This window comes from Patella vulgata, chromosome 9 (genome assembly GCF_932274485.2).
Source record: "Patella vulgata chromosome 9, xgPatVulg1.2, whole genome shotgun sequence".
Classification (NCBI taxonomy): domain Eukaryota; kingdom Metazoa; phylum Mollusca; class Gastropoda; family Patellidae; genus Patella; species Patella vulgata.
Genome location: NC_065887.2, coordinates 24,411,942 through 24,426,299, shown reverse-complemented (window position 1 = coordinate 24,426,299; position 14,358 = coordinate 24,411,942). Strand labels below are relative to the sequence as shown.

At 38.0% G+C, this 14,358-nt stretch overlaps 2 protein-coding genes across 4 annotated transcripts in view; one reads left to right on the top strand and one right to left on the bottom strand.

Annotated features, from left to right (window-relative positions):
• LOC126831785 (secretin receptor) overlaps nucleotides 1-2,164 on the top strand; it is a 65,874-nt gene extending 63,710 nt beyond the window's left edge. For all 3 annotated transcript variants that reach the window (XM_050562428.2, XM_050562427.2, XM_050562429.2), the window contains exon 13: nucleotides 1,063-2,164. In XM_050562428.2, coding sequence (XP_050418385.1) covers nucleotides 1,063-1,395 — 333 coding nt within the window. In that variant the 3' untranslated portion in view covers nucleotides 1,396-2,164. The remainder of the gene's footprint in view (nucleotides 1-1,062) is intronic.
• A 2,759-nt stretch (nucleotides 2,165-4,923) lies between these two features.
• Nucleotides 4,924-12,224, bottom strand: LOC126831783 (uncharacterized). Its single transcript, XM_050562426.2, has 2 exons — nucleotides 12,133-12,224; nucleotides 4,924-9,663 (listed from the first exon to the last, which is right to left on the bottom strand). Exon 2 carries the CDS (start codon nucleotides 9,584-9,586, stop codon nucleotides 7,553-7,555), a length of 2,034 nt encoding a protein of 677 aa, XP_050418383.2. The 5' UTR covers nucleotides 9,587-9,663; nucleotides 12,133-12,224; the 3' UTR covers nucleotides 4,924-7,552.
• Nucleotides 12,225-14,358: the final 2,134 nt, after the last annotated feature.

The window sequence follows — 14,358 nt, the reverse complement described above, 5'->3', positions numbered from 1 at the left end:
GTGGGGGGGGGGGATAAATGTAAGTCCTTTGTCAAGAATGTTAATAGTCATAATAAATGTTATGAAATAGATCTAACAGGAAAATACCACGCGTACAAATAAGGGGAGACAACTCGTTACAAGTTCCCAATGTAGGATCAGACTAGCGATTCTCTCACGGTTGACTTTAGCCCCATGCCATATCTTGGTGATCTTATTCTTTGCGACTTCTTTAATTCATGTCTGTTTACTTGCCGACCCCTTTGTCTCAAAATAATGACTTTTTACCAAAACCTGGCAGAAAAAGTAAATTCAAACATACTTCTTCGATTCTAGACCGAAAGTTAACAAAATTGACATGCAAAATGTGTGTGTGTGTGTGGGGAGGGGGGGGGGGGGGTAGGCGTGGCGGAAAAAAGAGATTTGCTATAAAAAGAAGAACTTCATTGGTTCATGAGAAGGGAAGCAATTACTAATCTGGTCCTGTCATAAATCCAATCGTGCCTCGCTGCTACTGTCAGTTTATAACCACTGGTAATGTATAATCCTGGTTCTCTTTAATCGGGAGCCACTGTGGCTCAGCAAGTAAGACGTTGGTTCGCTAATCTGGATGTCACGTGTTCATCCCTGCGTTGGCCGATAAAGTTTATCAGGATTTTCTAGCGTGGTTCCACCTTGTCAGTGGTGCTGGACAGAGGGGCTGACAAGGGACAACGTATAGTCTTTCGGATGGGGGAAAAACAGAAGTCCAGTGTACACATTGGCGTGCATGTAAAATCTCCCTTGACAGTAACCCGTAGCGACGCTGTCCAGGCAAAATTTATCTCATAGCACACTGCATGGCGTACGCTCGTCTTTACTAGCCCAGTCGGAGAAGAACAGTAGGACGTTAAACCCAATTTCATTTCATTTCATTTCTCTTTAATCATTTAAACACAAAGCATAGAGATGTTTTACGCACCTGCTTTGTGTCTGGATGATAGTGCATTTTCTATAAACAACCAATCAATATCAGAGTTTAGATTTTGGCATGTGTATAGGTAACCCCTTTGAATAATGTCCAACCGTTTTTTTCTTGAACAGGTGCAGTCAGAAATCCGTAAAAAGTGGATTAGATACAAACTGAAAACCAACTCCAGAAAGTTTCAGAAAATTTATTGGCAGACGTCGTCGTTTAAATTCGGTAAAAATCCCAGCCAATCGCATTTAGTGAATTCTATTACGTCAGAGCGTCGGGATTTTCGAAATCCTCAGCTTCAAACAAGTTCTGAAGCCAGTTCAGAAGATGAACGGAAACGAATCCAAATGAGTGATGATCCGATGCATAGAAATGGATACAGATTATCACCTACACCAAAGACAATTGAGAACACGAGGCCTATAATATATCTTAAACCTACTGATGAGTTTGGATGAAAAAGTTTATCTGAGTTCCCAAGACGCTGTTCTTTTTATAAATATTATTTTTCTATGAACCATGTTCTTTACTTGTGTAATAGAAGAACTTCTTTAAAAATCGAACTTAATTAAAACTTTAAGCTCATAGTGATCTACTGGTGTCCAACCACGCCCAAGTGATTATGTAACGTTCAAGATTTAGCTGTGGTAGCTCAAGACACCACATTAATGTGTCAGTTTCAGTCTAATGATCCGTTTTGATTCTTAAAATGAACTATATTGTTCTTTTTATATATATTATTTTTCTACAAGTCATTGCTTAATGTCAGTGTGAATAACAATTTGGTGAAAATTAAAACAAAATCCCTTAAGGTAATTCAACTGAGTGTGCTTAGATTACTATAAACATAGTGTACCTTTTACAGACGATGATATTTTTCTTGGATATAAATTTAATATAAATTTGACGACAAGCATACCTTTTGAATACAGAACGTTGAGACAAATTTTGTCATGAAAAGTGTATAAGAAGAGTGATGACTGTTCATTTACTGTATCAACTTTTCAAGCATTGTTTATGAAAAACTAATGTGATATAAACTAATCTGAGGTTGTGATTTATAAAACTTTGAAGAGGGCGAGGCTTTTGTGTGTTTTTAACAGTTCGTAAATTATTTATATTAATATTATTATTGCCAACATTTTCAATGTCAAATAAAAACTTAAGCATATCTTGAATTTGTGTGTGAAATGGTGCCGAGTAATTGTCCTTGAAATCTCCGAAAACAGCCTACTGACATGTAATTGTCCTTGAAATCTCCGAAAACAGCCTACTGACATGTAATAAACGGGAATCCCCAATGAACGTTCCGGTACTGAATTATCTCGATCACCAAAATAGCGGCAATCGAGCGAAAAAGAGATCTCGATGTACAGGGCATGCGCCGACAGCATAAGAAAATATCTCAACCAACCATGAAAGCTGACACATATTTTCTGTGTTTAATTACGTCACTACTCTACTCACACAACCTCAGTTACCGAGACTGAAAGAGCTGTAAGTCATTCGATTGCAATTCCGTAGATTTCACAACTTTCCGCGAATAATTGTGTTAACAAATGATGTAACTGGTTTCAAATCCACGTATGTCAACCGTTTAGCAATGACAATTGTATTCTTAGGTTTTTTTTAAAATTCGTATAAAAGTTGTGCAATCAAGTCGGCCCAGTCTAATCTAGGGCTATATAGGGAATTTTAAAAGAGTATTTTGATATTATGATAAGGCGAAAAATGAGATGATGTGGGCCTTATACAATAAATTGATCCTCTTATGATGTACATGTAATTCAGATTCTTCTATCAGAAAAATGTTACAGCTTATAAAATGAATATTTGCATTTTACGGTAGAAATATTTTTCACATTTTGAGCAGCTTTTCGAACTTACATTCTTCGCCAATGTAGACTTCAGACTTTCCTTTACATAAGATGGTTATAAAATTGGTCTTCAAGAAAGCAATAGATTTAATATTATCATGTAGTTTGATGTATCATGGGAGGTTGCTTTCTAGTCGGATCACCACCCCAGATCCGTGACCATTTCTTGGGGAATAAGGTTTGACGATGGTTTCTGATAAAGGGAACCCTGGTAAAGACATATGTAGTTTGCAACCTCTGAAAACTACGGGCTAACTTCAGGTAAGCCGAAAATTCAAGATTGCTGCCAAAATGGGTTTGAAATTCACCTTGACAAACATTGCTGGCGAAATGACTCATGTAAAATATATCATTTTATAGGTTTTGTTGGTCACCGGACTCAGTTTGCAAAATTTTCGGTTGATCCAATATGGCGGCGAAAATGTAGAGATTTTGCAGCCCAGGTGGGGTAGGGGTAACACTATACATTGGAAGACTTACAGCGGTGTTTTTCAAGGTGTCTGGTATCCTTCTGTTTTTCAGTCAGAAAATAACTGTTGGGTTGAACACTGCCTACCATAGATGGAGTAACATATGACAGCGCCTTGCTCGAAAGTATGTGGGAGCCACGGTGACTAAGTGAATAAGACGCTGGCTCGCTAGCTTGGAGGTCGCGGGTTCGATACCGGTGTTGACCGAGAAATTTCATCGGAATTTTCCGGCTTGGTTTCCCCTTGTCAGTGGTGCATGATGGAGGGCCTGACAAGGACAGCTGCCTGATCGTTCGGATGGTTGGAAAAACCGAGGTCCCGTATACGTAAAAGATCCCTTGGCAGTTAGAATTCGATATAAGAGTAGGCTGTTGCGCCGCTGTCCGGGCAATATTTCCATCATAGCCCGTCTTCATTAGCCAAGTCGGAGCAGAACAGTAGGACGTTAAACCCCATTTCATTACATTTAGAAAGTATGTATCACTATCAGATTCACCATGGAAATCTTATTTGCATGAAGACACATTTTATTACCGCCTTATGTAAAGGAAGGTCTGAAGTCTACATCAGCGAAAAATGTAAGTTCGAAAAGCCGCTCATTTCAACCTGTTAACCTTCCCCCTAAAACCTTGACTACATCCTAAACTAAGAGACCCGCTAGAGCTATCATTTAGTTTTTGAGTGATATTTTTACACGCTTTAACACTATTTGCGTAACCGATAGAGGCCATTTTGACTGGAAGTTTCGGTCCGATTTTCGAACACAACCGTAATTATGGTGTAACGGTGATATATTCGAACGGTTTGAATATCCGATAACATTTGTAACCTTTAGAAAGGATCAAAAGACTAATAAGTTGTGGCCCGATAGGTGCCAATATCGAGAGGAACAGAAATCTTTGGGATATAAACATATATTCAAGTTTCATCAAAATCCGATATAATTGTGTCCTCTAGACTGTCCGGGGGGTTGGATGGCCGAATGGTTAGCACGCGCGCGCTGTATCATACGGTCTGTCATTGAGTCAACTGGCGGGGTTTCGATTCCCCGGTTGTACGTGACAAGGAGTAGGGTCGCCTGTCCAACCTCGTGGGTTTTCTCCGGGTCCTCCGGTTTCCTCCCACTGCTAAAGACCCCTACGCGCAAGCGAATTATAGAAATAAAATTGAACCATGTGTTAGTCCCGAAATGACCTAGTTTGTGTCGAGTGGACGTTAAACCTCTCGACTGTCCACAAGCTAAAACGCGATTTTTCGTACAATCAGGGACGATACACCATAAACTTACGCTTCGATATATCGAGATCTTCATGATGTAAACCTATATTTCACTTTCCGTCAAAGCGGATAAAAATTGTGACCTATAAAGTGTCCACAAACAAAATATGAACGGACGGACGGACGCACAGAAGGATGGGGGCGACGGTATAATACATCCACATAAAAATGTTGGCGCATAAAAAGCACTTGAAAACAGTGGACCTATGTATGTTTACGTGCATTTTCCGTAGAAGAATGCGCACACGGATCAAGTGCTTCAAGGGGAAATAACTTGACCCAGAATAAAGTAACTTGACTGAAATTGTCAATGTATTAATTTATTGTTATCTATCTGTAAACTATTTTAACAAGAATGGCGATGAACAATGTTATTATTATACATATCACACCCATAACCAGTTAGGAGCAAGCCCCACCCCCCACCCCCACCCAAAAAAATGTTGTCGACCATAGTTCTAAAAATACCTATGTTTCTAATAGACAGCAGTTAAATTTAATCAAGTGGAATATTGATTTGGGGACGTGGCACCTGGCACCCAGTCTCACTAGGGACGGGGGTCAGTTGGAGCCCCTTGGGAAAAATGCCCCCTTAGACCCTCTGGCAGGTGGGCCCTCAACCGCACAGTCCATCCTTGCCCCTCAGGGTCTCAGGCTTACGGAGGCAGGGACATAATAAAGATGATGTATACATTACATATACTATTCAAAAAAAGTAGGGGATATTTGATTTTGGGGGCATAATACTAAAATATGCAAATGACGACGAAAAAAGTCACTATAGAACCTAACAGAAGAAACATTTCCAGTTACATGTGACGCCCAAACGCACCAATAGCTACCGCATGGAATGCAGGTGATGCTTGGGATCATCATGGGGGTCCAACCCAAGATTTGCACGACTCTGATTTTGAATGTTACAGTCATTGTGGCATTGAATTCCAGGGTGGAAACATCAGTTTAATTGTTTTAGTGACCAGAAAACAAATTTTGATATGCGTCGGCTTACCCAAAATGAAAGGTTACGTGCCCTTGGCATGCTACAGATCGGCACAACACAGGCGGTTGTGGCGCGGACGATGAATGTTTCTCAGTCTGTCATAAGCAGGCTATGGTCCAGATACCGTGATACACAATCTGTACAGGACAGACCTCGCCCAGGTCGACCAAGGGCGACAACTCAAGCCCAGGATCGATTTATCCGTACCTTGGCCTTGAGAAATCGTGTCATCACAGCAAATCAGACCAGCGCTCGTCTTCAAACAGACACTGGTGTGAGAGTGAGTGGCCAGACGATTCGGAATCGACTGCATAGGGGTCACCTTCGCGCCCGACGTCCTCGCGTGATCCCTTGTTTGAGAGATCATCACATTCAGGCAAGACGTCGTTGGTGTAGGGATCGTCAACACTGGGATAATCGACGCTGGAGCAATGTGATGTTTTCAGATGAGTCAAGGTTCACTGTTGATTTTTTGGACAGACGTAGGAGGGTGTGGCGTCGTCGAAACGAGCGCTTCCAAGACGTTAACGTCATCAGACATGATCGATTTGGGGGTGGTTCTGTTATGGTGTGGGGAGGCATCACTGTTGCTGGAAGAACGGCTTTACATGTTGTTGCAGGGCGTGTTACAGGCCAGTACTACCGGGACAACATCTTGGCAGTCCATGTTGTGCCGTTCGCACGAAGTCATGGCCGCCGTTTCATCTTCCAGGATGATAACGCAAGATGTCACAGGGCCAGAAACGTTACAGGTTACCTCCAACAACAGAACATCACCACATTACCTTGGCCAGCACTGAGTCCCGACCTCTCCCCCATCGAGCATGTCTGGGACATGCTTGGACAGAGGTTACGTCAACGTCAACAACGTCCTGCCAATGTCCAAGAACTTTCTGCTGCGTTGCAACAGGAATGGGACAATCTGGACCAAAATGACCTTAGACGTCTCATTAGGAGTATGCCACGTCGGATCAATGCTTGTTTGGCAAACAGAGGAGGATTTACCCGTTACTGACTTGGTTGTGATGCTGTGGTAACTTTGCTGTTTGACCCCGGGTATCATTTTACCCTTATAATGGTCAGTCTGTGCCTTACTTAGTCTAACGATCATTTGGAATAAATCGATGAATGTGAACTTCATTTCATTTTGTCATTTGTTTCTTCGTCAGTTTCATTAGGTGACTTTAATAACACTTAAAAATCAAATATCCCCTACTTTTTTTGAATAGTATATTATTGGTTATGCTCTGATATCGACCCTATATTTTGTACTGACTTGCCCAATGGCCCACTATCGTGGGACCCGTGTCACTGTGTTCATTATTCAGGGCTCGACTAGAGAACGATATTCCGAGCTGGAAAACTCGTTTGCGGTTGTCTAATTTTCAAAATTTTCTGAGAACCCCCACCCCTAAAAAGTTAACAGCTCCTCCGCTGCCAGCAAGCTGGGTACGGACCTGATGCATATCCATCGCATAGTTATAGAATCAAGTGACGTGATATAAAGCATGCATTTGAATACAATTCATTACCTTATGGAAGACTACAACGACAGCGTTATTTTACAACAATTAATATAAATATATGAACAATATGGCTTAACAGACAAAACGGCCTAATTTTGGTTCACGCTCAGCAGTTCAAAATATTCCAACATTATACATATATATACATATATGAGCAGTATAGGAGGAACTAATCTGACAAATCCTAAATATACGCCCATCAGTTCAAACTATTGCACCATATGGAAGTTCAAATAAAATATAATTATATATATGTTTATATATGAAATGTTTAATTTGGGTTTAAATTTGTCAATTAAATATTGTTCCTTCAATCTCATTTTTATGGGGTCTGAATACGGCATCTTAAAGAAAGGGTATATTTTGAACTCGCCTTTGCTGCAGATATCAAGGTGCTCACTTAAAGGGATCCACAACATTAAATATATTATTACTATCGATTTTTTTGGTAATATAACAGTTAGTCAATTTAAATATGAGTAAAGATCAAACTTTACAAAGACAATTACAGATATCATTATAAAGCAAACTACTGTTTCGAAATAGTAATTTGGTTGCACTGGAAGATTTGAATAAACCCATTCTGTAAATAAAGCTTGATATTTTTTATCACTCTTTTCATTCGTCCAGTTTAATAATTTATATATTTCTCCAAATATATCAGAGATGTGGCATTCATCCTTTTTGATAATGAGGAGTTTGTTTGGTTTAGCTTTATGTAAAATTAAATTCATTTCAAATTCATTTAGAGCAATATTTTGAGTATATTCATTCGATGCTACCACAATGAAAAGAGAACTCTGGGTAATAGCTGTTCCCAGATTAGGGTTAACTGGAGTGCCGGGCGTTATGTTCGTATTTGGGTCAAAATAAGTCATATCCATTTGTTTCATTATTGGGAAAAGCTTTTCTCTAACAAACACCCTATCACTCTCACTATATGAAAGATACGCATGATATTTTATACATGTTTCTATAGGAATATCGGCAAAGTTCTCAATAGGCACCACTTTTCGCACTGGATTCAAAATACACAGTATTATCTTGTAGGCGGTATGTATGAATAAACTTAAAATCAGTAAAACTACCATTGTTATTCCAAAGAAAAAATAGTCCAAGTACTTTACATTATCTGCTAAGGTTTCGATAAGGGTATAGACAGTTCTGCAAATAGCTGAAGTGTTCTGAACTCCTGAAAACCAACAATCAAGATCAAAAATCTGAGATGATTGGTCAGCCCCATAAAAATCAAAAAGATTTGATATTTGTGGCTTAAAATCTAATTTTATCGGAAAGCTATATTCATAATCAGACGTTGCATTATCACTTTCGTTAAAATAAGAACGCGTAATTACGATATCGTGTTTGCCATATAAATTAGGTGAGATGCATTGATTCATAACGGAAAATTTACTCTTCCATTGATTTTCATATGGATCAGTAACATTCAGATTGAATACCAAAAGTTCATATAAATTGATCACCGACAATAATGAATTTATTTTGCCACCCTTTATGAAAATAAAGTACAGCAGTACGAAAATGGAACAGCCTAATATTTTGTTCGTTGGAGCCACGCCTTTAATAGTATAACGCATGGATATGTCGTCTTTCATGCCCAAATGTCTGTAGTAGGTTCCTACTGAAACAAACGTTCCCGGTGCAACAAAAATGGTCATATTTTTTGTTTTTTCCTTAATAAGACGGAATTCAGCAGTCCACACCATACCATTATACCTAAAGAACATGTGTTCCATCTCTTCAAAACTAATTTTCCATTTTCTCTCAGATGGGGAAAAAGAACACTTGCAATAGCATTTATTGCTTGTCTTCGGTCTTTTCTTAAAAGTACATTTAGGTCTTTTCTTCGTCCCCCCCTGATCATTTGGTTGTCTGTTTGGAACTATATGGTAGTCTGTTCTTTTAGAAACATGGCAGTTGTAAACTCCATAATCTTCATCTTGGATTAACATTATTTCCAAGACGCTGATAATCTTAAAACGTTTGTTTTCACCTGCTTGAACCTCACTTTGGTTAACGGGATTAAAGCTCCATCTGATGCGATGCCGATCGCTGGGCTTAAGAAGCTTGCCATCTTTGTACCACAACACCTGGTTGATATGTGGAACGGATGTGTTATATCCCAAGACGGTATCTTCACATACAAATCTAGCATCTTCACCAACATAGCGAGTTTGATTCTCTAGTAAAATGGGATAATGCTGGCCATTCGTTAGAGGATGAAGTTGTCTCTGGTTATAATGTATAATTTCTGGTTCATAATGTTGAATACTGTTATTTAACTTAGTCATAAATTGTTTGCCAATGATTGCAAAACGTGACTGGCTCAAAGATTCATGTAATATTGAATAAAGTAAGAGCAAATATGCTACAAATATTGCGAATCGTACGAGCTGATCCATTAGCAATGCTAAAACTAGCAAAAATACAAAATCCAAATATATCAGCAATGGCTGATACAAAATAAGACCGAACATCAATTGCTAGATCCATTGCATATCCAAAGCGTTATCGCCATTATTGTGCTCAAAATCATCTTTCCGGCTAAGTATATCTGAAAAATAAAAAAATATTTAAAGATTGCGCTGAACTTATTTGTATGTAAGATGGCTGGACATTTCCTTGGTAGCCTGTGACCCTGACAGGGATAGCTATTTGCATGATCTTGAGAACCGGGCCATCTACTATTTAGTTCAATGACATAACAAAAAGGTCTGTTAGTAATTTTATTTATCGATTCGTTTGATGAACAATCACATTCGCTATAAAACATTTTTAAATGTTATTTTTGAGTACTCGATCAATGTTCGAAATGTAATTTATGATTAAAACCCGATTTATTTCATGTTGGAAATGCTTTTTAAAAAATTAAAATAATGTTAAAATGTTCTTCACATTACTATTAGTAATGGAGGCAAATTTCTGTTCCAAATTATGACTTGTCAATAGTCCGATTAACAACTAATAGCTAACTGCGTAACAATATCATTACGCTTTAAACAGAGCTCTAAATTGGACCAAATATGTTTACATAACGTTACGTTATGGCCCACGATTTTATTATGCCCAATTAACCAGTGCATAGCAGAATATTGCAGAAAAAAACGATTGCGTGACAAACGAGGCTATCGACACGGATACACTGTAAACAATACTGTTTGGAGATGAACAATACTTTCACCATTTTTAATACCTTAAATCGCTATCCAAAGTTTTAGGGAAGACCCCAGATTAAACGAAGGGCTGCCATGTTGCTGTACTTGGGATAGATTTGATTGAACGGGAAGTATAGACACACTCCCTCAAAAGCTCAAGTATCAGAAGCCAATCAAGCAATGGCCAGAGAGAGATTTCTCGGGCCATTGCTTCAGGAATATGTCGAAATAATGAAGCGTAAAAGATATCCACTGTACTGCAGTCCATTATAATTTAAACCTATTCACAGATATAGAAAGAATAATATGGATAAACGTAGAACTTAAGACGACGGCATCAGGTTTTTACTGTCGGAATATCTGAGTCTGTCCGAATTTTAGTTTGCCGAAAAGGTCCAATAATAGGGATGTCAAATAACCGACGTCAAGATATAACCATAGTTTTCTCGCGGTCCATCGGGTATAAAATTGTTTATGTCGATCCTGCAAAATTTCGACAAAGTTTTACCTTTTACCTTACCCCACCCCCGCGTAACCACAACACTAAGAGTGTATTTATATACGTTTTGTTTTTGCGACTGAAGACTAGGAATAGGTCGACTTTCTATAGTTCCGGTGGCTAAGTGGATAAGACGCGTGTTCATCTGGAATTTTCGATGTCAGTGGTGAAGGGAGGTTGGGATGACCTAGTAGTCTAGGTCACCTCAGTCTTGCGGGTGTTGTTTCGATTCCTGGTGTGAGCATATGTGGCTTGAAGACAGGGGCGCCTTCTCAATCTCGTGGGTTTACCCCGGTTTCCTCTCACAGCAAAGACCCCTGTCCGTGCGCTAAGATAATAAGAAAATGAAAAATGAAAATAAGACAACTTGTCTGCGCTATCAACCTCGGTGGAAGCGGACGTTAAACTCTAAGAAGAACAACAACAACACATCAGTGGTGAAGGTCGGATGGTCTGACATGGACAGCTGTCTAGTCGTTCGGATGGCACGAAATACCGAGGTCCCGTGTATACATTGGCGTGCACGTAAAATATCCTTTGGCAGTTGGAATATAAGAGTAGACCATAGTTCCGCTGCCCGGGCAAAATTTCCCTCATAGCACGCTGTATGACTTATGCCCGTCTCCATGATCCCAGTCGGAGCAGAACAGTATGACGTTAAACCCCATTTCATTTCATGTTCATTATCACCCAAGATAAACGTCAGAATCCACCAAATGGCGCTTGTGACACTTGTTACCAATCATGACCACGATTCTTTCTAAAACTCTGTCCTTGCTCAGTCATAGAGGAACAGCGTTCGATAGTCGGATGGGATAGTGAACCCGAGGTTTCGTGTACAAGTTGTTGTGCACGTATATTTCCCTAATAGCAGAGTGCATAGCGTAAGCCCGAATTCATTATCCCGGTTTGTTCAGAAAAGTAGGACCCTAAACCCGATTGCATTTTACAATTAAGTCTGACAGGTACAAATTTGTGAATGCATGCGGCCACAGTTCTTTTTAACCCCAACCCTTAGCCCCCGTTAGCATCTCAGTGATCTATTGACATATTTCGGAGAGATGAAGATTATTCCGTAATAGTGCACATGACGTCCACATACTTTGACAGACGTAAAAAAGAGTAGAATGACAGCTACTGATTGGTTTTGAAGACCCATTAACTAAGTCATTCATACAGATTGTAATTGCCTTTAAGACTTTACAAAACACAAGTGAGCTGTTGTCATTGATAAAAATAGCCTCAACTATCTCGCTAGACTAATATTATTACAGTAGACAGCAATGTGTGCTATTTAAAAGCCAAGTACTGGAAAACAGGTAATTATATCTCATACAATGAAAAATAATATATGAAAATGTAGACAAACCTGAACATTTGCAGATTATCTTGATTTATTCGATATCTTGACGTAAACAATATTTACAAACAAAGTTAATGTAGGTTACTCCTTGTGGCGTGACTCGATTGGATAGGAAACTATGGTGTTCCCTTTCGGCCACTTTGGAGAGATAGATAGCGACTGTGTATAGACCACTGTATGTTCTTCTATGTAATAGCCACGTATATTGTAATATCAAATTGAATACAAAACACGATTTTATTTGATTTTGACATAAATTATGTTTAGTAAAGATAAATGAAAGGAGTTTCCAAGGTAAGACAAGACTTAGTGCATAAAAGCTGGACGTTAAAATATAAAGATCCGGTAACACGTTCACCTTTATTCGTCGTAACTTTTATCTTCAATTAGTAAAAGGCATTTTTAGCCTACTCATTTCATTCCAATTCATGACAACGGCATCTCTCTGTATTTATCAAATCCCGTATTACTCATTCAGATCAACTTAAACATGCATTATGCAAGAGCTAAATCTGCCTATTGCAGGTCTTTCTTATAAATTATTACTTAGACATCAATTGACTTACCAAGACCATAATCAACTCTCGATTCCACCGGATCCTCTAGATTTTCAATAGATTTAATTACGATTTGCGGTTGATTATTTAACGTAAAAATGGATAATCGAGACTTTGTTTATTATCGTAATAACGGTAGCAATGATAATGGAGGCTACACTGCCCATTTAATATTATGAATATTACATAGAAAATGTTGGATGCTTTGTACTGAATGAGTGTCTTCAATAAACAAACAATCATATTGTCAGTAATAAGATATTTTGTATGCCATTATTCATCATTCATATTTTAAAATTCGAAAATATAAAGCATTACTATGTGAGATGTCTTATATTTTGTTCTTTTTATTATAACTTCCATACGCATGCCTGTACGTGTAGTGTTACATATAAACTATAATTGTCCAGCTTATTATAGCTTAGCCATTCAATGTAACCTTCATACTCTAATCAAATAGATATTCTTTAAATGTAAACATTGATGTGTCCGGCTTATTATAGCTTAGACATTCAACGTAACTTCATACTCTAATCAAATAGACACTCTCTAAATGTAAACATTGATGTGTCCGGCTTTTTATAGCGTAGAAATTCAACGCAACTTCATCATACTCTAATTAAATAGACATTCTTTAATGTAAACATTGATGTGTTTCTTAATTTTTATTTTGTTAAAAGGATGTCTCCTTTGACATACGTACATCATCAATAAAATTGATTTTCTTTTTTTAAAAAAACGACATCGTTATCTCTCTTTGGGCTTTTCAAAGTAACGTGCTTTTCAAAGTGGCTGATATAGAGCACCATAATAAACTGTGTAATGTAAGACAAAATGGAAATACAAAGAATCCTGACGTAACTTTAAAAACCTATCCTACTCCTTCAAATCGTATACTACTCTAATAATACAGTTGTCCTTGCATTGTGGAGTCGAATGACAAAAATTCGAACTATAAACCCCTTGCCAACTCTATGCATTTTGTAGCATTGGAAAATAATTAGTTTTATTAAAGAATACAACATTTTTTTAGTCGCGGAAAGTAGTAGTAGTAGTATATAACAAGACCAAGTGTAAAGTATTACTAAAGGTAGGCAACCCTAGTTAATAAATTGGAGTCAAGCCACTTTATTTTTTTCATTTGGAAGTCAGAAAATCCGGAAAACAAATATTATGCTTAACACATAATTCAACAATTCAATACATCGCCCCCACCCCCCACCCCTAAACCGCACGCCAAATTAAAAAAAAAACTATTGGGTGGGTCGACCTAGAAATCTAGCTTAATATGAATAATGAGCTAGTTTCTAATTTTATCCAAGGGCACCTTCCATCGCATGTGTAGGATTAGATCTTGTTGATTCATTTTTTTAAAAAGCTGAGATCTGTTATAATTGCTCCGACTTTAACATATATCTATAATTTATGCATATCTTAATATGTATTTCCAAATATTTTTAGATCAGCTAAAGTTCCGCCTTTACATAAGGCTGGTTGTAAAACTGATCAGAATAATTTTCGCCCAATATCTATTTTACCTATATTATCAAAACCACTTGAAAAACATGTGTCTAACTGTCTAATAGAATTTTCAAACAAACATAATTTATTGTATGCTAATCAATCAGGTTTCAAACAAACTAGTTCTTGTTTAACTGCCTTGACACATATAACA

Bases quoted from the DNA above. Each gene is read 5' to 3' on its own strand.
- LOC126831783 (XM_050562426.2), bottom strand. From the start codon at position 9,586: ATGTTCGGTCTTATTTTGTATCAGCCATTGCTGATATATTTGGATTTT.